General features: G+C 49.2%; 1 protein-coding gene across 5 annotated transcripts in view; it reads right to left on the minus strand.

The window, feature by feature from the left end:
* The window catches only part of UBR4 (ubiquitin protein ligase E3 component n-recognin 4), a 104,008-nt gene that overhangs the window by 8,403 nt on the left and 73,151 nt on the right, over window positions 1-22,454 (minus strand). For all 5 annotated transcript variants that reach the window (XM_074558732.1, XM_074558731.1, XM_074558730.1 and 2 more), the window contains 25 exons: window positions 21,164-21,507; window positions 20,391-20,481; window positions 19,363-19,447; window positions 19,150-19,277; window positions 18,326-18,455; window positions 17,653-17,810; window positions 17,115-17,224; window positions 15,648-15,789; window positions 14,901-14,982; window positions 13,245-13,418; window positions 12,717-12,838; window positions 11,696-11,893; window positions 11,485-11,565; window positions 9,262-9,349; window positions 8,765-8,892; window positions 8,254-8,361; window positions 7,839-7,958; window positions 6,993-7,183; window positions 6,217-6,390; window positions 5,666-5,765; window positions 4,635-4,853; window positions 4,286-4,399; window positions 3,286-3,428; window positions 2,889-3,014; window positions 1,432-1,626 (listed from right to left, as the gene is read on the minus strand). In XM_074558732.1, the coding sequence (XP_074414833.1) occupies window positions 1,432-1,626; window positions 2,889-3,014; window positions 3,286-3,428; window positions 4,286-4,399; window positions 4,635-4,853; window positions 5,666-5,765; window positions 6,217-6,390; window positions 6,993-7,183; window positions 7,839-7,958; window positions 8,254-8,361; window positions 8,765-8,892; window positions 9,262-9,349; window positions 11,485-11,565; window positions 11,696-11,893; window positions 12,717-12,838; window positions 13,245-13,418; window positions 14,901-14,982; window positions 15,648-15,789; window positions 17,115-17,224; window positions 17,653-17,810; window positions 18,326-18,455; window positions 19,150-19,277; window positions 19,363-19,447; window positions 20,391-20,481; window positions 21,164-21,507 (3,551 nt within the window). The remainder of the gene's footprint in view (window positions 1-1,431; window positions 1,627-2,888; window positions 3,015-3,285; window positions 3,429-4,285; window positions 4,400-4,634; window positions 4,854-5,665; window positions 5,766-6,216; window positions 6,391-6,992; window positions 7,184-7,838; window positions 7,959-8,253; window positions 8,362-8,764; window positions 8,893-9,261; window positions 9,350-11,484; window positions 11,566-11,695; window positions 11,894-12,716; window positions 12,839-13,244; window positions 13,419-14,900; window positions 14,983-15,647; window positions 15,790-17,114; window positions 17,225-17,652; window positions 17,811-18,325; window positions 18,456-19,149; window positions 19,278-19,362; window positions 19,448-20,390; window positions 20,482-21,163; window positions 21,508-22,454) is intronic.

Below are 22,454 nucleotides of genomic sequence, written 5' to 3' on the forward strand. Positions count from 1 at the left end.
CTGTAGAGGAATATTCCCCTTTTCTGAGAAAAAGATGAGTGGTGCCAACTCCCATGGGACACCCCACAGCCACTGCAGCTCCTGCAGCCACACCTGGATCCATTTATAAAATTCCTCTACTGCAAAAGCAACCCCAGGGAAGACACAGGCCAAATTCAAACCTAAAGACACTGCACTTTACTGCCAGCTTATATAAATATTTTATCCTTTTCCTCCTTTCCCTCAGAGCTCCAGCATCCCAGGAGTCCTGACAGCCCAGGGGTGACAGTGCAAAGCACGTGTCACAGGAGACTTTGGGAAGCTGCATCACCCTTTGCCACATGTGTGGCTCTCCTGCAGCAGGCAGAGGCCGCCAGCCAGGCCAGACCTGGGACTCTGCAGTGAGATAAACCCTCCCTGTCAGGCATCAAGCAGCATCCCAGCAGATGAAGCTGTCAGGGCTGTGTGACCTTTTCATCTGCTAAAAGATGCAGCTGGGAGCCAAGTAGTAGCTCTTTATTTTCTCCATTTAATATTAAAAATTCTGTCTGGGAAGTACAGAAGGCTTTTTTTTTCCACGTCTGCCCAGCGGGTTCTGGGCTCTGTGGTGCCAACAGCAGCCTAACAAGATGAAACAAATAGTTCCATTTATTTGTCTCCCAAAGGATTGGGAAAACAATAGCACAGGGATCTGGAGATAGATATTAAAAACAAAAGACAAATTGTATTACAGCCAAAACCTTGATTAGTTCCAGGCGGGAAAGTGAGAGGGATTTCACTGCACTGCATTTGGAGTGACCTTGGTGTGTATTTTAATATTTATATCCTCATCTAATTAGTATTACTAACTAATATCTAACTCCTCCAGTAGAGGATAGACATGGGCAGCCCATTTCTGCAGGATCTGAACCAGCTCATGTATTCCAAAGCATCTGGGTGCCCATGGATGTGGCCACACAGCCTCAGTGCAGTGCCAATGCACTGCTGCTTATTGACAAAAATAATAATGGTAACCTCCCAAAAAAATTGAAAATATCAGGAAAATCTGGTGGACCTGAACCCTCCTCCAGGATGTCAAATCTGGAAACAAACCTGTGTTATTTGAACACTGGATAAAACTGTATCAGGGTTAAGTTTTCAACTAACAATTATTTCATCGCAGTGTCTCTTCTGCCTGCTCAGGAGAAAATTAAGCTGGCAGAGTTTCTTTAATGTAATAACCCTGTTGCTCACCCCAGAGGTAATAATTACATCTAGAATGGAAAGAGAAGCTAATTCCCAATTGCTTTTACTCAATAGGTTCCCTGTTATCCGGCATGTCCAGGCTTCACTCCCAACAATGCAAATCCTTAACAACCCGCTCAGGATGCGCAACCCTCCCAACACTGGATGTGATTTCCCATCTGTGCTGGCCCGTGCAGAGCTGGGGGGGGTGGCAGGGGTGGCACTGACGTGTTGAGCACGTAGAGCACGGTGTGGATGATGTAGGGGATGAGGTGGATGTTGCTCTCGCGGCCGCCGCCCCCGGTGTCGATGCTGAACGACTGCTCCATGGCGAAGCGCAGGAACAGCAGCTTGATGTCGTGCACGTTCAGCTGGTACGTGGGCTCCCTCTGCCCCGTGCACTCCTGCAGGTACGTGTTGTGCCTGAAAAACACCAGGGGGCCTTCAGAGAGCTGCTGCTGCCACGGCACAGCCCCTCCTGCAGGTTTGTGTTGGGCTGCAAAACCCAGGGGGATTGCAGAGAGCTGCTGCTGCCACAGCACAGCCCCTCCTGCAGGTTTGTGTTGGGATGAAAATCAGCAGGGGAATTTGAGAGAGCTGTTCCTGCCCCAGCACAGCCCCTCCTGCAGGTTTGTGTTGGGCTGAAAATACCAGGGGGATTTCAGAGCTGCTGCTGCCCCAGCACAGCCCCTCCTGCAGGTTTGTGTTGGGCTGAAAACACCAGGGGGCCTTCAGAGAGCTGCTGCTGCCCCAGCACAGCCCCTCCTGCAGGTTTGTGCTGGGCTGAAGAACAGCAGGGGGATTTCAGAGCTGCTGCTGCCACAGCACAGCCAGCATGGCACAGAAACTCACACAGGCAGCCCTGCTACCTTGGAGTAACCTCCCCAAAGGGAGGCTTTCAGCTCACTCAAATCCAATTCCAGCTGCAGGTATCTGTCCACACATCAATACTGTTTTCCCATGCCCAGGACCTGGGATACAGCTCCTGGCTGAAATGCTTCCAGGATGTTGCCACTGTTGATTCCACAGAATGGTTTCAGTTGGGGACAATAAAGATTATCCAGTCCCAACCCCTTCCATGGCAGGGACACCTTCCACTGTCCCAGGTTGTTCCAAACCCCACTCACCCTGGCCTTGGACACTTCCAGATATGGGGCACCCATAACCTCTCTGGGCATCTTGCCTTCCCTTGTCACAGGGAAGACTTTCTTCCCAATATCTGATCTAAATCTACCCCCTGTCAGGTTTAAAATTTCTAATATGACATTACAAACCCAGCACAAGGTAAAGATAAAGCAGAATCCTGACATCAGCAGCTCCATCTGCTCCAGACAGGTGCTCAAGTACCTCAGTACCATCCAAGAAAAGTCTGGAAATCTACACCAGGGAATCCACTGTGTCAGAAGGTTTCTTTGGTACAGTAGGGGCTCACTGGGCACAAATGAATCAACACTGCATCTTCAGCTATGACTGGGGGCTAAGGAGGCTCTGACATTATTTACATGAAGCCAAGGAGCAAACAGACACGTGCACTTTTTTAGGAGATGGTAGAACCTGAAATGGCTCCGTTTCACCAAGATTCAGCTGCACCACCTCTGATCCCAGGATTTCAGGGGAGTGTGTGGCAAGGAAGGATCTGACTCAGCCAGATGCAACCAGCTGGGGAAGAACCTGTCTGTACTCACCGTGCCAAGCACGTGGCAAAAGCAGACTCTGGCACGTGGGGCCCCCACACTGGCAGGAGCCCATTGCACTTGGTGTTGGCATTCTGCAGGGCTGCACTCTCCCACTCCTCGCGGCCCCGAGCGAGCCTGCACAAAGAGACAGAGCACACCAGGCAAGTCAGCAGGATGCAAGCTTTTGTCTAAGGAAACACCCCCAAAATGACAATTCCACACCTTCTCTCAATGCTGGACCTGGCAGAGTCCAGGGCTGAGCAGTGTTAAAGCAGGCATGGAGATGGAGAAGCCCTGCAAAGCGATCAACAACCCAACCCAGCCCACCCAGAGTCCCACAGTGATCCCAAAGCACCTGGAAAGGCCTCCAGCCCTGGAGAGGGGCTGTGTGGCCGTGGGCACATACCTGACAGCTGCCAGGTGGCAGTCATAGTGCACAATGTTGAAGTGGGACACGGTGCTGTAGCCCTGCTGCTTGCGGGGCTTGTTCTCAAACTCCTCGAGCGCCACGCGCTTGGTGAAGGTGTAAATCCCCAGCACCTTGGTGGGCTGCAAGACACACAGCTGCCTTAGCATGCTCTGCTACTCATCTCCTGCTCTTTCCACCCCACAGCTGCCTTAGCAAGCTCTGCTACTCATCTCCTGCTCTTTCCACCCCACAGCTCCATTAGCAAGCTCTGCAACTCTCCTGCTCTTTCCACACCACACTGAATTGAACCTCTTCCACTCCCAACCTTGTTGTATTCACACATTCTTTGAACAGAGACATAATTCTCTCTCCCAAGATTTTTGCTGGAGAAAGCTCAGAGAAAGAAGAAAACAATTCTTATCTTCACTTGCTGCATCTGTTGTTTGGCACATGTGGGAATCTGTTATGCAGATTGTTTACTGAAAAGGGATTTGTTAATTGGACACTGGTGATGGTTGTTTTGACTGACTGACCAATTAGGTCAAAGCTGTGTTGTGACTGTTGGAAAGGGTCACAGGTTTTTCTTTAGTATAGTATAGTATGTAGTATAATATTATATAGCTTAATAAAGCATTTGTTCAACTGAATCACAGAGTCAGAGCACGCTAGTCCCCATTTTGGGGTTCCTTGCATTGATACCAACCTCAAACTTAAACTGGCCCTGTGTTTTTTCAGCTTTCACTGAAAACACACTTCCCTTCCCCAGCCACCTCTGCAATTACTGATCTGAAGAACCAGCCCTGAGACTTCCTGATCCTCCAGCGTCAGCACTTGTGCAACCAGAGAGTGGCAAGTCCCCTTAGGAGCTGAGAGGGCTCTGAAAATGTGTCTCCCCTCACCTGGAACTTCAATCTCCCATCACCATTACCTGGAACTCTTAGCTCCCACTACCTGGAACTTTTAGCTCCCACTATGCAGAACTTTTAGCTCCCAGTACCTGGAACTTGTATCCCTCCCGGCAGATGCAGCAGGTCAGTCCTGGCTCCTCTATCAGCTCCTCCATCTGTTTAAGCAGCGCAGTCTTGGTCACCACCTGGCCCTTCTCGTTTGTCTGGAAGACAGAAAAGCTCAAGCAGGTTAAAAACAATGACAAACCACACCATGCCCACCACTGGCACTGGAATGCCCATCCCATCTCCTCTGTTCCCTCCTGGCAGCACCAGGCAAACGGGGAGGCTGGAGCTGTGCAATATCCATCAATAAATCACACATTTCCTGCTGAGGCAGCCTGAGCAGGGCAGGAAGGAAAGCCCCTGGAGGAAAGGAGCAGAGCCCCCAGCCATTACCGTCATGCCCAGGGTGCCCAGGGCCTTCTGCCTCATGGCCATGGCCATCCTCTTCTTCTCGGCGCGCGTCTCCTTCCGCGCGGCGTCGATCTTCTTGTTCACCTCGGGGTGCTCCCTCAGAGCCTCCAGGAGGTTCTCTGCCAACGTCCCAATGCCTTCATCACTCGACACCTGCTCCAGTTTGTGCAGGTTGGAGATGGAGTCTGTTCCTATTAGCACCTGGGGGGTGGGAGCACAGCACTGCTCAGGAGGAGGGGACTCGGGACAGAGACTGTCCCCCCTAATCCTGCAGGGACAGCTGGGCACAGCACTGAGCTGCAACCACTGCTCCTTCCTTTTTTAATGCTCCTGGGCCCTAAAAGCTGTGTGTCAGTCTGGGGCAATTTGCCTCTGCACTGGTCATTACCAGCTCAGATGGGGATGTTGGATAAAATGTTTATTTTGTGTAAGACGCTGTATTGATGCCTTCAAACACCAACAATCACATCCTGGGGAGCTTATCAATAATTACCTTCTCTTCACACTGGTGTGTCAATCTCACACCACACAGCAGGAGGAAATATTCAAATCAGAATCTCTGACTTTTCCAGATGATGCCTGAAGCTGCCCAGCAGAGGCTCAAGGCACCAAGACACAGACACAGAGTCATGTTCCCAATCTTGTCATGTGACACAAAAAACCCACAGGATGCTCTGCAAAGGCAGAACTTGCCCAGGGAATACTTGAACAGCTTCCACACCTATGCCTACTTTGAGATTCCAAACAGAATTAACAATTCTTATAAGAATTTCACATTCTTATAAGAGGTAAGCCCAGGAGAACTGGATCTTCTCTCTGCTTTATCCCCCAAACAGAATTCCCTTCAAACCAGAACCAAAACCTTCCGGCGGAAAAAAGTTGTGAGCAAAACTGTTCCAACTGTGATGAGGATGGCAAAACAAAACCCATCAAAAATGAGTGTAGAGCCAACTCTTAGAGGAGTTTCTGCTGAGCTGCAGCCCCAGAGCAGAGTGCCAGGGCCCTGGGCTCACCTGTGTTGCAGGGTGCTGCGTCGCGAGGCCTCGGAGCAGGCGCAGGATAAAAGGAAGTGCAGGTCGAGATAAGAACCTCTTCCATATGTCTGCATCCAAACTGCATGGAATATAACAGGCAGCAGCTGGGGGAGTGTCCCAGCCAGCAGCATGGCTCCCTCCCCCGTGTCCCTGCTCAGCTCACTAATGAAGGGACAGTCACACTCCCACTCCCACGCTGTGCACGGCCACGGTGCCAGCTCTGAGCCTGGGGATTTGTGTTCATGAGCTGGCTACCAACAGCACAAACTCTGTTGCTGTGCAACAGGAGGGGACAGGCAGGAAACACAAGGATTGAGATATCCAAGAAATCAGCTTGGATGGGTATCAAATGGGAAGATTTCAGGGTTTTTAGGTCATCCCTATACGTGCACTGCCTCACCAGAACTCTGCATCACAGCTCTGAATGCTCCCTTGTTCATGGGTTTCTTGGGAGATTGTGGTGATGGGATGAGGAGGATGTCCAGGGCAGTCACACACATTAACCACACACATTAAATAATGACTCTTACTTCTTTGCACTTGGAATGTGCTTTTTCATGTAATCCAGGGCATTCTGTGTAATCCCCTTCTGCAGGATGAGATCTTTCAGCTGATGGCCGTTGCTGTTGTTCTTTATTCCTGCTGCTATTTTACAGAAGCAGTCCAGGAAAACTTTATCATCTCCACTGTGCTCCTCATCATACCTGAACAAAGAGAAGAGATGGTAACTGTGCCTGCAATTCTCACTGAATGGTGTACCTGCCCCAGCTCAAAAAGCTATTCAGGCCCCTGTCACCTCAAAATGCTCTCTAAAGACCTATTTCTCAAGCTAGAGCTCACACATTTCTTTCAAAAATAGCTCAGAAGTGAAAGAGGAAATGAAGCTGAAGCCTGGCTGTGTGAATTTTAGTTGACTAGAGATTGGAAAAGTACAAAGCTGTAGCTTATTTTGAGTTTTGCACTTGCTAGATAGCATGTCCTGAAACCTATCTGTAGTATGATAGCAAATAGTGAAGGAGACACGAGAAAAGAGAGATGTAACCCCTAAAGAACAGAGAAGAGCTAATGTTGTAGTGTAACCAATAAACAGTGTAAATTACAGAATATTCATGAGCTTATTACTTGCTGTATAAGTGTCTAATGCTCTCTTCATAAACAGAACTTGCTAATAACTCCTATTAAGCCCCGAGTTTTCCCTGCACCCGACACCTGGCATTAGACTGGAGTAGCACCAACGAGGAGATGAAGGCAGGGATGTGTCACTAAAACCATTTCAGGTGCTTTTAGCTGAGCTGTGCCAACATACTTATCAAAGTTGCAGTAGGGCTTGAAGCGATCCACCAGGATCTGCATCTTCTCCATCTCGCCGAAGCTCAGGTAGGGGATGATGCGCAGCAGCCCCTGCAGCACGCTCAGGTTGGAGCGCACAAAGGTGCTGTTGATCTGGTCCAGCAGCATCACCAGCTGGTCCTTGTCCCCTGTCAGGAGGAGGTTGCCCTGTGAAGCAAAAGCAGCAGGATTTATAGTCAATAAATCTACAAGGAAATTCTCGCTCTGGGAGCTGGTGGGCTGCTCCTGTTGTGAAGGGGTGGTCACTGATAAAAATAAAATTTAGTCTCGTTCCCAGAGGTCTCCTGGAATGGCTGCACCAACTCCTGGCTTATTCCACGTGCTGTTAAAGCATTTTCCAGCCAAAAGTCTAATAATTCCAACCCGAAGCACACCAGATTCCTGTTCACCCACAGCTTCAAAAGATGAGTGAGAAGCTCTTCTTGTTCTCTAGATGAGAAACAGTTTTATTCTCAATTAGCTGGAAAATCAATCATGTTTTCAACACATACAAAAACACTCCAAAAAACAAGGCCAAGCTGTGTCTTTTCTTGTCTCTCACTGGCCCGTGGCCCAAAACAGGCAGGAAAGGATCCAAGCAGTGCCTAACAACCCTCACCCAACCATGCAAGACTCATCCTGACGCAGCCTCGCTGTGCTTTTGGTTCAGGGCCCTCCTCGAGCCCTTCCCCAGGGCCTGCCAAGACCTGCCAGAAGTGGAACGAGGGTCAGACTCCAGCAGCACTGCCCTCCAGCTCCTCAGCTCAGCATCCCTGTGAGCAGGGCTGTGCAAGGCCTGAATCCAGGGAAAGGAGCCACTCACCTTGTCCTCGCTCAGGGGCTCCGCGTTGGATTCATCCAGAATGATCTCCATGATGCTGAGCACCTGCTCTGCCACTGCTGCTCCCCCACTGTCCTTGCTCTCCTGCTCAGCCACCAGAGCCTGCAAGACATGGCAGTGCTCAGGGGAACACCAGCAGTCACTGGTTTGGGGTGGGAAGGGGCACTGGGACACCAGCAGTCACTGGTTTGAGGTGGGCACTGGGACACCAGCTGGTTTAACTGCCCCACACTCCCACCATAACAGATAAGGAATGTCCAAAGGATAATTTGCAGTGCCAGCACAGCAATGTTTCCCATCTCCTGTAGCTGTCACAAGGCAGCAGGGCAGGCAGAAGTAGCTTAAACTCACTGGAATCCATGGAAAAACCACTTGTGGAAGTCAAGGCTGTCCTTACCAAGTTGAGAGTCCCCAGCATGACATTCAAAGTGTTCATCTCTGGCTTGACCAGCTGCTGCCGGTTGATTTTCACCTTCACACAGTAACTGAAGAGTTTTAACAGCACCTGCAAAATGCACAAAGGGATTCTCTGTGGGACTTCCCAACGAGGGGGGATTTTGCTGAAACTGAAGTAATAGTTTAATATAATAATAGACCTGATATCCAGACTGCTGGGATACAGTACCCCCAGATTTTCACATAAATATATATGTGTATATATATCTCTTAGCACAAATTTGGTTTTCAGATATGGCCAAGGCAGAAAACAATTCCTCCAGCAAGACAGGATTTAGTCTTACCAACTCCTCAGGCTCTAGACATTTCAAGTTTTGTAAGGAATTGTTACCCAAAAAGAACAGGAGAGCAAAAGAGCTGTTCCAGCTCAAGGGAGATTGTCTGAACCTCAGGGATGTCTGTGGAATTTTCCTCCCCATAACTCCTGACCCCAGTGCCAAAGGGACACTCACAGTTAAGAGGTGCCGGCCCTGTTTGAAGTCCTTGATGCCAGTCAGTCTGTTGAGCATGCACTCCAGGCCTCCACATGGGGCCATCACCCCTGCCATCTTATACACCTCTTCCTCATCCTCCTCCTCATCTGCAGGACAGACACAGTGGTGAGGACAGGAGCAGCCACAGCGGGACACACAGAAATGCAGAGCAGAGCAGCACACATTTCCCAGCAATTCCAGGCACTTCACTTGTATTGAATTCAAAAAGAATTAAGAGCAGAGATATGAAGAAGGGCTGGGCAGAACGGTCCCCGTGCCAAGCAAGTGCTCACATCTGAAGCACAGCTTTAAAGCACTGGTAAAATCCTCCTTCACTCGAGGTGAAGCAGGTAAAAGCAGCAAAAGCAACGTCAATCAACTTTAAGCTCACTGCTGTGAGGATAATAATGTCATTGCTCTGCAGCAAACCTCAGATTTCAAATCTAATCCCAGCTTTCAGCAGACAAATGCATTACCAGTGGTGGAGTCGAGGGACTCGATGAATTCCTCCGTGGCATCTCCCAGTAACCCCCGCATGCGGTAAATGATCCTCATGGGCTCCCCCTGCAAGAGCACAGCTTTTCATTCATTCTGTCTCTGGCCACTTGGACACAAGCCTGGCTCTGGTTCCAGTGTGTGCAGACACTCCAGCCCCAGCTCTCCCTCGTGCTGTTCCACCTGCTGATGCTAGCACGGGGAAATCTTTCACTCCCTCATTTTCCTGTTCCTGAGATGAATTAAAAACAACAGAGCCACCTGCAAAAACATCAGTCACTCATCCCTTGGTCTGCCCAGCTTTTCTTGGCACTGCCAGTGAATTGACAGACTGGTGATAAACAGTCTCTTCCTCCTTCCATCTCCTCCAGCTTTCCTTCAGCACCAGTGAAAGATGCAGCCATGGAAAATGGGTTCACCTGCTTTCCATGGCAACCTCTCCTCTGGGGTATGGCACAGCATACCTGGGAAATCCAGGGAACAGGCACAGCCCAGGAAATGAAGCAGGACAGGCTAATTGGATGAAAGCTTTCAAAGAGATAAAATCTGCAGTGATGGCAAATGGAAGAGGAGTAAAAGGCAATTTAATGAGCTTTCAGTAAGACAGTACATCACTGATACAGCCAAGAAGCTGTGCTGTTACCCTGAGAAAGGGACACTTTTCCAGATGCATTTCCAGCTGGAAATACTGACAGCATATCATGAAACTTTCCATTTTTAATCCATAGGTCTGAATAAAAAGCAGAAAAGAAAAATCCCAGATTTGGGAGCAGGAGACCTTGCAAGAGAAAACCTGTCAGGGATCGTGCTAAGCCTAATGTGGAATAAGCAGTGCTTAATGTCACAGCAAATACATAAGCACAGGGAAAGCCCCGGGGGGAAGATCTGCTCAAAGGCCACGCTGGCGACCAGCAATTAACACCACAGGGGCCCTGGTAAAACGGCAGATGAACAAAAAAAGCCACTGAGAGACAAGGGAAACAAAAAGGGGCCTGAGGTTGCGTTTCTTGTGAGCCTGTCGCTCCCAGGGAACGGGAGCTGCGGCTCCAGGAGGTGCTCACAAAGGAAGACAGATGAAAGCTGTTCATCCCCAGGAATGCTGAGCAAACTCTGCCTTTCAGCAGCTGAGCTGCCTCCCTACAGGAGAGCTGCACGGCATCCCACGGAACAGCTCCTCCAGGGGCAGCATGGGGAGCATCCCACCAGCACTCGGTCAGGATTCAAATCAGAGCTCACAGATTAACACCAGCACCTCGTCCCCCTTTCCAAGTTAAAAAATTATCACTGTCACAAGGTTTGGGCTTGATTTTGCAGGCTTTGTTCCTGAAATAAAGCTTAATGAGACCCATTTTATCATCATTCACTGCTAACTGGCACTTTGTTTGAGTAGTTCCCACAAATGGCTTCAGAAATGGAGGTTTCAAAGGTGATCTGAGGCCAGGAGGAAATGAGGAATGACCAAGAAATGCTGGACAAATCAGTCTCGTTTTATGATCTCAAGTGCCTCTAAAAATATATTTGCAGTGGGCAAGCTTGAGCCTGATGGTCTCGGTGGGAGTTATTGGAATGGTCACAAGGAAAGAAGGGAAGAGCTTGATCTGGACACAGCCACCTCTGGAACAAGCTCAGGATGACATGGTGGACTGGACCCATTCTGCTGGGTCCATTCAAGTGAAAAACACACAACACATACAATGAAAAACAAAAAAAGGATGAATCTGCCAAGTGCTTGAGATCCTGATGAAAAACATGAGAGCAGAAGTGCAAATATGGAGAAGCACTGGATGCTCTGTGCATAAATAACTTGGGCTCACCCCCAAAGCACAGACTGAGGGAGCAGTCTGGTGTCCTTGTGTGCACACACACAAAACTTTTGTGTGCAGATGGAGTGTGAAATGTGCTCTGAAAGGCACTGAAAGGCTCAGCTCTCCCCAGGGGAGCACAGGGAGAGCTGCTCCTCATAAAGAGTCACGAGTGGCACAGGACACAGCTCACCTGGGGCAGTGCTCTGCAATCACTCACGTTGCAGGGCCGCGCACAATCTGTCCTAACAGAGCACCAAAAATTGCTGAGCAGTTACACCCAATAAATTATATGCCAGGAAATAAATCCTGACGCGTGTGGTTTTGATTTTTCCTCATTTTTTTTGTTGATGTGAAGGACAGCTGCTCTGTGCTGTTAACTTGAACAAAGGTAACACACACCTCGTTTGTGGGACACCACACCTTCTTGTAGACCTCAGCCACAGGCAGATCCAGACTGATGATCTTGTTGTTCACCAACAGCTGAAAGGGAGAGAAGAACAAGTCAAGAACAAGCTCAGGTTGTTACATCACCACCCCAGCAACCACCAGCTGCCCAAAACCAGCATCCCACAGGTCTGTGCAAGCAATCCCCACCTCCAGAAATTCTCACCTCCATGCCACTGTCATCCTCCAGCAGAGCCACCAGGTCACAGTCCTGGCAGATCTTGTTCTTGATGTCCCTCATGAGGGGCCCGATGCCAGGCTCGTTACTGCTGTAGGGATTCCCTGGCATCCTGCCCTGCAGGAAATCTTCCTGCTGGGGATCTTTCTCCAGGGTGACAAAGAACTCAGTGACTTCATTCTCCTCCTAAAGAGCAGCAGCAGACACACAGTGAGTCAGTTTTTCCCTAGCCATGCTCCCATTGCTGCATTTTAAAGGGAGAATGTTCCTAAACCTTCAGTCCTTTCCCCACCGGTGCATCTGCTCTGCATGCCACACTGAGGATGGTCAGGATCACTGAGCAACCAAATTCCTCAGGGAACCTGAACCCCCCAAAGGGAATCACTGGGGCACAGCTCTCCACTGGCTAATGGTGAATCATGACTGCAGACACAGCTGCTCCTGGGAAAAGGAACCAGATCTTGGGGTGCTAGAGGTGCTTGGTGCTGATTCTCCTCCTCTATCATGGGACCCCACCTGGAGCACTGCACACAGTTCTGGTGTTCTCAACATGAGAACTCAGGGAATTGTTGGAGCAAGGGCAGAGCAGGCCATGGAGGGGACTGGAGCACCTCCCCTATGGAGACAGGCTGGGACATTGGGAATGTTCAGCCTGGAGAGGAGAAGGTTGTGTGGAGACACCACAACACCTTCTATGGTGTAAAACTGACTGCAGGAAAGCCAGAGAGGGACTTTTCATCAGGAGCTGGAGTGACAGGACAAGGGGGAATGGGTTCAAACTGAAAAAGGAGAAATTTAGGTCAGACATTGGGAAGAGTGGGCAGGCCCTGGCACAGGGTGCCCAGAGAAGCTGTGGCTGCCCCTGGACCCCTGCAATGCCCACGGCTGGGCTGGGAGCACCCTGGGATCATGGAAGGTGTCCCTGCCATGGACAATCCTTAAGCCCCTTCCCAAAGCATTTCAGGGCTGTGCTCAGGCAGTGTGGGCAGTGTGCCCCTGCCCCACTCACAGGGTAGATGATGCTGCAGAGCCTCTCAAAGATGAACACTGGGGTCCTGTAGTCGTCGAGGCTGTAGCGCTTGGCAGTCTCTATGCACACTGCCATGAACGCCTTGGTCTCTGACTCTGTGCCTGCCAACAAAAGGAAGCTTTAGAATGGACACTGCAGTCAATTTTATAGATTCCCCTTTAACTCAGCACATGCAGTAAACCCTTCTGCAGCCAGCCCCACAATTTGGTGCTCTCTCCTTTTGTGAATCCACTCTGTGAAAGATGGAAGGTATTTCTTTGGTAGGGTTACTCTGCATGGCTGGGCTGCAGTAAAAAAACAGCCCCATAAAAATGAGGAGGCTGAGATTCCTGGAAGGTAAGAGGTGACCAGGAATGCTGTTCAACTGCTCTGTGCCAACAGAAAATACTGGAAGCCATAAACCCCCCTGATCACAGCAGTCATTTAGACAAGTTCTTTGTGTGGCTGCTCTGCTTTTCCACCTTGGTTTATCCTAAAGCTGGATTTATGGAACAGAGGTGGTTTTACCTGTTGTCATGTCCTCCAGCATCTCCAGCAGCATGTCCTGGGTCTCATCAATCAGCTTTGTCCTCTGCACCACCAGCTTCCTCAGGCACAGGTACCCGTTGAGCACCGTGCCCACCAGGCGGCTCTTGAAGTGCCTCTTGATGGACTCCACCTCCACAAAGGAAGAGAGGAGACCTGGAAAGACACAGAAATTCAGGCAGTGTGCAAACCCAGGGCACTGGGAATATTTCTGTGTCTGTTCTGGGGTGCCCTGACCCCCAGGGCAGCACTGACTCTGACCCTCATTCATGGAGAAAGTTTTCCAGACTTCAAGATAGACTGGAATCCACAAAAGTGTGAAATAGATTATAGAGAGCAGTGTAGGTGTGTCACTGGGTGAGAAATTGTATGTTGTGAATGGAAGCAAGATGGAGGGCACAGGGTGTTGTCCTGGGTTTATTCTTCATGCTTCTTCTTCCTTCTTCTCCATGGGTTTGGGGGACATTTTGTAATTGGGCAGAAAAGTCCCCATTGCAGCTCTTTGGGTTAAAAGAGAAAATAATCCAGGTGTCAGCTCTTAATTGGATAGTTTAGTCTTAAAAGCCCTTGTACCAAGAGGTTGTTGGCCATTTTGTGCCTTCTGATGAAAAGCTGCCCAACTCACAGTAGTGAGACTGTTTTACTGATAAGAAACAATAAACACCTGAGTCCAAACATGAATTACTGTCTCCAGTGCTTTCAATCCAGACCTGGGGAAACCCACAACTGGTACCCTGAAACTGGGACCCCCACAAGGCAGGTGGGAGAGAATCTGATTTCTAAATTTCAAAGCAGCAAACAGGGCACAGTATCACAAAAATGGCTTGTTCCAGCTCCCATCACTCTGGGGTTTAATGCTCATTCCTGTGAACTGGGTGGTTGCAGGCAAAAGCCTTGGCTTGGCTTGCAAATTGTAACACATGAAAACTAGTTTGGGAATGAGGAAAGAGCCTAAGGAGTTTCCTGTGTGCTTGATGCAAAATTCTGCACTCTCTGGCATTTTCCTGTCACAAGCTATTCCAAAAGCAGATGACTGCTCCTCTTGTCATACTTCTAATACCTCTGGTGATGTGAAATGAGTTATCAGTGACATCAGCAAACTGGTCACTCCTACAATAAAGCAAAGAATCAGCAAACACAAGGATTCTTTCCCATGACACACTGATCAACATGCTGCTTCTTGCAAGAAGCCAGGCTTTATGGATTCACCCACTAATGGCTGAAGAATGTGAAAGAGGATACAAAAAACAATGATCTAGTTCACGAGGTATTTCCATTTCCAACACATTTTTGTAACAGGGTGTACACCCTAGAAGATAAAAGCAAAGCTCCCATAGAACTGGGAGGCAAGAACAACAGGTAGGAATAAAGCAGCAGTGTTTACAGTGGTGCCAGGGATTATGTAATAAAGTGAAATGATGAAGCTTGCCTGGTGTGTTACCACAGTTCAGCTAAAAACTCTTACTGACCACAAAAAAATTATGGAAAAATCCATTTAGAGATTAAGTGCTAAATCGATGGCAAAAATCCAGTGCTGACAATGGCAACACAGCTGAATGAGATCTCTCTGAAATTCTGCCACAGCTGTTAGAGAACAATGATCCCCAGCTCTAACCCTGCTGCAGGCCCACTGAATACCTGTGAGGCTCTTCAGGGCATATCCCTGCTGCAAATCCGTGCTCAGAGTTGCTTCCTCCAAGGCCAGCAAACGAGCTATTTCCTGCAAATAATTAAAATCATTAACAGCCTGTTAGGCCAAGATGGCCCTGCAATGCCAATAACCTTTGGGGTGTCTAACACAGAGTGCAAAGAACTCAGAAAATGAAAGCACAACTGCAACAGCAGGGAGGAAAAGGGAAAAAGAGAGGAAAGCTGCCACAAATATCCCTTCATTTTCTCCCTGCTGGCTCTGCTTGGCTCTAGTGGCCCTCCAGGAGCACTCAGAGCCACCACTGACATGGAGAGAGCCACCTGCCCCTCTGGAGTGCAGGGACCCCCACAGAAACTCCCACCACTCTGAACACTGTAAACCCAGAGTGCTGCTCCTCCAAAGGCTGTAATTCCATTTCTCCAGCAATGGCAGCACACCTGATCCCTCCCTGTCCCCAAGGGCCCTCAGAGCCCAGCCTGGGAGCTGCACAACAGTGCCAAGGCAGTGCAGCAATATTGACAATCCCAGAGCAGTTAATTGAAGTGTTAAAGAATTAAAGAATTCTCCAGCTGGGGCTAAAACCCCCGTGGCTCCCTCTGTTCAGAGGTGCCAGCACTGAAGTGTGAACTTGAGAGCCTGGCAGGGTCAGCAACAGGGCACTGAACAAAGGGATGGAATTTCAAAAGCAAAAAAAAGCCAAGCTAACAGGTCATTTCCTGCACACAAACCCATACCTTGGTGATGAGGCTGCCAATGTAGGGCAGAACCCCTCTGGCTGCCAGGTAGACCTTCCAGTGGGCAGGTTTGATGAGCTTCTGGTACAGGGCCAGGTACTCAGCAGCACATTCACCAGCAATGCTCAGCTCATCCAGGTAGCTGGGAGAGAGAAACACAGGCTGACAACCCAAAGAGAAACACAGCTGACATTCCAGCCTAAGGACAGTGTGGAAAGGAAGAAAAAGCCTCCAGAAATCAATCAATCCATCCATCCATCCATCCATGCATCCATCCATCCATCCATGGATTCCATCCATCCATCCATCCATCCATCCATGGATTCCATCCATCCATCATCCATCCATGGATTCCATCCATCCATCCATCCATCCATGGATTCCATCCATCCATCCATCCATCCATCCATGGATTCCATCCATTCATCCATCCATCCATCCATGGATTCCTTCCATCCATCCATCATCCATCCATCCATCCATCCATCCATCCATCCATCCATCCATCCATCCATCCATCCATCCATCATCCATCCATGGATTCCATCCATCCATCCATCCATCCATGGATTCCATCCATCCATCCATCCATCCATCCATGGATTCCATCCATCCATCCATCATCCATCCATCCATGGATTCCATCCATCCATCATCCATCCATCCATGGATTCCATCCATTCATCCATCCATCCATCCATCCATCCATCCATCCATCCATCCATCCATCCATCCATCCATCATCCATCCATGGATTCCATCCATCCATCCATCCATCCATCCATCCATCATCCATCCATGGATTCCATCCATCCATCCATCCATCCATCCATCCATCCATCCATCCATCCATCCATCCATGGATTCCATCCATCCCCCATCCATCCATGGATTCCATCCATCCATGGATTCCATCCATCCATCCATCCATCCATCCCCCATCCATCCATCCCCCATCCATCCATCCATCCATCCCCCATCCATCCATCCATCCATCCATCCATCCATCCATCCATCCATCCATCCATCCCCTCCTGAGGCACTGAGGTCTCCTTGCTAACAGCATCACTGATATTCATCACTTGCTGGCTAAATCAGTATTTGTCCCCAAAAGGAGCTGACTGTGCCATCAGCCTGAGCTGGGTAAGTTATGTCACAGCAGCTGGAACAGAGTCCACTCATTATTCTGCCATTGAAGAGGGGGAATGTTGGCCACAGAGCTGAACAGCTGATCCTTACTGCTGGAAAAGGTACAGACTGCAAGAGCTCATTGCCAGGCAGCAAACCCCAACTCTCCCGAAATCCAGACCCTCCCAGCTAATTAAGGTAAAAAATCCAGCTCGAAAAGAGCCCTGAACTGCAGGTATACAGGGAGAGGTGTGAGAAAAGCTGCAAGAAGGGAGAGATTCTGCAGGGAACTGAAGACAAACACTGGTGGAGCTGCCAGGAGTGGCAGCACAGGAGTACCTGGTGAGGAGATCCAGGACCTGCTGCTTCCTGCTGGGGATGGTGGCCAGGGCCTCCACGATGGTGCAGGCAGCCTGCCGGGCAGCCTGGGTGGCAGGAGTGAACAGCACCTGGGCCAGGGGCAGGAAAAGCCAGGTCAGAGCCATGGGCACAGATGAACTTGTGACAGCTCACAGGAAGGGACAACACAGGGCTGTTGGGTGACATGGTGGCAGCGCTTGCTTGGTTCTGTGACAATTCCTGCTCCGCTCAGCACCAAAGTGTTTAAAGAGTGCACAGAGCTGCCAGTGCACACACACAGGAAGCAAAGCTGTGCTGCAGGACCCTCAGAGGGGCAGCTCATCAGGCACAGGAGCACCATGGCAATCAAAGGCCCAGAGTTTAAGAACCCACAGACTCCCAGATTAACGTTGGTGCAGCATTTCTGAGGGAGCACAGCTGCAAAGCTGACTTGGGAACAGAGGCAGTGAGTGCCAGCCTCCCCAGACAGCAAACACCCACAGTGTGTGACTGAGCCCTGGGCCCTCCCCACCTTTACCTGTCTCAGCCAATTGTTGTGTCCCAGCTTGAGATCCAGAGGACAAGTTCTCTTCCCACGGCGGCTCATGAACTGCTTCCACTTCCAGACGTATTTTTCTGACAAGTAGAGCTGGTGAAGCTCAGCTTTGCTGGGAGTTTTCCCGTTGGCATCTGCACCTGCAATGTTGAGCAGAGCCCAAGAGAGCTGTCAGCAGTCATGAGCTGCAAACTGCCAGAGGAATTTCATTTTATTTATTCCAGTCTTCCTACTGGAACTCGCCAAACTCCAGCTGGGAACTGAGTGCTTCCCATCTCCTCCTGCTGCCATTTGCACTCCTGTAGAGCCATGCTCAGTTCCAAGCCTCATGAAAATCCCAGAGCCTCTCTCAAGGAATCCCATCAGCTTTCCAGCTGGCTGCTATCAATTTAAGTAAGCAACAAGTTTCATTTTTTACAGTCTCTGATTCTCTTTGGGCACAGAGCATTTTCTGTTTAGGGTTTGAGGCACACAGCCCAGAAAAGTCAGTGCTACAGCTCTAAGGACTAAATGTGAGGATGGAATCAGATGTCACAGGACAGAAGCCAACACAACTCCACAGAAGCAGATTCTTTATTAAATCTGGGGACACACAGATTTATTAAATTAATATTCCTACTAAAACATTCCTATTAAATCTGGGCACAGGGCTCACCTCTGGCAGGGAGGCACTTCTTCCAAGCTTCATAGGATGCCTTGGGGTCCCTCTTGAGCCACAGCTGAGCCTGTGCATGGATTTCATTGCTGTAAGGCTTCACAGTGGTGAGAGCATCCATGGGCACATCCTAACAAATAAAAAAATTGTGATTCAGTGATTCTTCAGAAAGCCACAGTCTGCTCCCAAAGAGCAACCCCTGGGGCTGGGACAGGCAAATGAAGAGGCAAATGCAGCTCTTGGACAGCAGCAGGGTAATGCAGTGTCTGTTAATGGTGAACTAAGAGAGATATTCCAATTCTTACTGAAATATCAATAAACCCATCACTGACATCCATCTGTGATCATCAGACAGGCAGATCAAAGCAGAAAAATACCTTCTCTCCTGCAAATCTAATCCTAAATGAAAATCAACAGCCATCAATCAATATATTTTAATGAGAACTGTAGCTCTGTATTTAAAAATCTGAGTCAAAAGTACTTAATTCTTTCACATTTAGGTACTCGATTCTACAAAGCTGCTGAAAGCCTAAAGCCTGCCCAAAATAACTAAGCTGTGGCTTTGAAGTAGGTCTATTCCCCTCAGATCTGAGGGGAAAACAGTAAACCCTCAACAGCTGTGGTCAAAGTCACCAAAACCCAGTGAAAAACAGAAAGTAGTCATCTGTAATTTGCAGTGTGTAATGAACAGTCACAGGGCTCCCTAGAACAGTGACCAAGAAAATCAAGTCCTGCCTTCCTCACAAACCAATTCCTCACTGAGATCAGCGTGCCACACTCCAATCAGCAAATTCTCAAGGTTTTGCTCAGCCTCAGGGCAGTACCTTGTTTTTCTTGCTGGTTGGAGCAGGTGGCTTGATGAGCTTCTGCAGGATGCGCAGGCACATGAGGGTGATGTTCTCAACAACCACCGGGGTCTTGATGTTCACTGCCATCAGGAAGAGGCTGAGAGCTGCAAGAGAGGGCTGTTCATTATCCTGGCAGAGCTCTGGGCAGCACTGAGGGGGGTTCAGAGGGGCAATGGTGCCCACACTCACCGCAGCGCAGGCGCAGCTCCCAGCAGCTGTCCTCCTTGGAGATGGAGTCTGTCAGCAGCAGCATCTCGTACTGCAGGCTGCTGGCCTGCAACACACACAGCTCCAGCTCCTGGGCTGCCCCACTCCCTGCTGCCCTCCCAGCTTCAACCAACTCAGGTGCAAAACACGTGGATCTAGGTTAGCTTAATGGCATGCACACTGGGGGGATGTGACCTGCTGGAGAGGTACAGGCAAAGCCGAGGCAGGGAACTGCCTGAGTACTGTGCACAAAATTCTGTGCTGCATTCTGGCATTTATGTCATTTCCCGTGCAAACCCATATGTCATTTCCCGTGCAAACCCAGGGCACAGGAATATTTCTGTGTCTGCTGTGTCTGTGCCCTGACCCCCAGGGCAGCACTGACTTTGACCCTCATTCATGGAGAAAGTTTCCCAGACTTCAAGACAGACTGGAACCCACAAAAGTGGGAAATAGGTTATAGAGAGTAGTGTAGGTGGATCACTTGGTGAGACATTGAGGGTTTGGGGTTTTTAGTGTGTTGTGGATGGCAGCAAGATGGAGGGCACAGGGTGCTGTTTTGGGTTTCTTCTCCATGCTTCTTCTTCCTTCTTCTCCATGGGTTTGGGTGGCATTTTGTAATTGGGCAGAAAAGTCCCCATTGCAGCTCTTTGGGATCAGTGATTGGGTTAAAAGAGAAAATAATCCAGGTGTCAGCTCTTAATTGGACAGTTTAGTCTTAAAAGCCCTTGTACCAAGAAATTGTTGGCCATTTTGTGCCTTCTAATGAAGAGCTGCTGAACTCACAGTAATGAGACTGTTTCAGAAATAATAAACACCTGAGTGTGAACATGAACTGCTGTCTCCAGTGCCTTCAATCCAGACCCAGAAAAAACCAATGACTGGTACCCCCCCTTCCCCATAATTTCCTATTGAAACTCAAGTTTTTTCTTACAAACAGATCATAAGAGAGAAGATGCAACGATTAGAGAAGCAGAAAAAAGAAACAAGAAAACACTGGAGTCTCTCACCAAGTCTGGATTTGCCCAGTGTCCCTTCAGAGCTGCAGAAACCTTCCCAATGATTAAATCATTCATTTGCTGTGTGGCCTCTGGATTGTCCCTGATTCCAGGAGGAAAAAGACAACACTGTTATGTTCAGCTTGTACTAAATGCCAAAAGCTCCTGGGATTCCAGCTCAGCTGGTACCAAGGCACAGGGAGTTGGGGGCTACACTTTGCTGCTGTCCAACACACCCATGGCAGGGGAGGGACTCAGGTCCCTCCAACCCAGACCAATTTGAGATTCTAAGGTAACTCTCCCTGTGAGGCTTTCCCTTCCTCAGGGGCCTTTCCTGATGCCTTTTGGGACTACCCTAAAATACAGGCCAGACAAAACTAAGGGAATAATAAGTATTTAGTGAAGGGCCCTCAGGTATATCTCGGGCAGATGAAGCCCCCCAGGGGCTGCACACAAAAACAGGCCACGGGTTTTCACACTTTTATAACTTTGTTCCATTTGCATATTGGGGGTTAATCCTCCAATTCCAGCTTCATATAATGAAGTCATTCACCCCAAGTTTGCTCCCCCAGCTCCCTTTTGTTGAATCTCTGGGGGCCTGAGGCAGTGAGGGCTCCTTGAGGAATTGGAGAGGAATTGCTGTGTCTGCCCCAAACGGGAGAACAGCAGCTGGTACTGCGTGTGGGGTTCGGAGGTCACAAATCCATGGAAAATACCCAGCAAACACAAAAGCTGGAGCCCTCAGGCAGCACCCCAAGCACGGCGCTGCCCGGAGCAGCTCTCACCTGGTCAGCAGGCACATCAGCTGCCGCACCTCCTCGCGCATGGCGGCGGCGCCGCGCCGCAGGTTGTAGTCGAAGAGCTCGCGGATGAGCCCCTGCGCCACCAGGATGTGGCGGATGGCGCCGTTGGTGGCCAGTGCCCGCAGCAGGGTGATGCAGTGCTCGGTGACGGCCGAGGCGCAGCCGTAGCACTTGGTGGACGAGGTGTGGCCGCAGCCCAGCACCGACAGCGCCCGGTACTGGCTGGCCGTGAACGTGGGCAGCGCCGAGCTCCGCGACGACTTGGTGGCCGCCTCGCGCTGCTGCAGGTCGTACTCCAGCAGCTCCTTCCGAGAGGCAAACACTTTCTGGGGACACACAGGGGGACTGTCAGCCAGCACAATGCCACCACCAGGCACAGCTTATCCTCACTGAGTATTGTGGGGAGAAATGCTTTTGAGAGGAATGAGGGATTTGCCTTTACAAGCAAGGTGGTAGGTAAACTAGCACTGAGACATCATGGAAACAATGGGAAGGATTCTACTGATTTATCAATGGTAAAACATATTTGCTTTTACAAATAAACTTTAGGTTTGCTGATAAATGAAACTGGATTCTGAAAGATGAAAGAAACAATGAGGAAAAACTCTAAATTCCATAAGAATTAAAAATTAAAAGAGAGGGTTATACACTAGAAGGAAATCTTTGGTATCAGGCATTCTGGGAAGTCTGAACCTCTCAAGTACCTCAGAAATGGGGAAAGAGAGAAGGGAAATGCAGCTGGGAAATTGGGATAAAAAGGAGGCTGGGTCCTCCACAAATCTGAGGAATGCCCCATGGCCTCTCCCTTGATTCAAATTAAGTAAAAGGACTTCTCTGTCCCCTTTTTGGACATAAACCTCTGGTGTTTGTGGATTAATTTTCCTAACATTTTCATTGAGTATTTTGGGGAGAAATGTTTTGAGAAGGAATGAGGGATTTGTCTTTACAAGCAAGGTGGTAGGTAAAACTAGCACTGAGACATCAACAAAGAAACAATTCTACTGATTGGAAAAAGATATTTGTTTCTACAAATAAACTTTATCCAATGAAATTGGATATTGAAAGACGAAATAAACAATGGGAAAGAAAAGCCCCTAAATTCCATAAGAATTAAAAATTAAAAGAGAGGGTTATACACTAGAAGGAAATCTTTGGTATCAGGCATTTTGGGAAGTCTGTACCTCTCAAGTATCTCAGAAATAGGGAAAGAGAGAAGAGAAATTAGGATATAAAGGAGGCTGCATCCTCCAAAAATTGGAGGGACCCCAGGGGA

This window comes from Zonotrichia albicollis, chromosome 25 (assembly GCF_047830755.1).
Source record: "Zonotrichia albicollis isolate bZonAlb1 chromosome 25, bZonAlb1.hap1, whole genome shotgun sequence".
Taxonomy (NCBI): domain Eukaryota; kingdom Metazoa; phylum Chordata; class Aves; order Passeriformes; family Passerellidae; genus Zonotrichia; species Zonotrichia albicollis.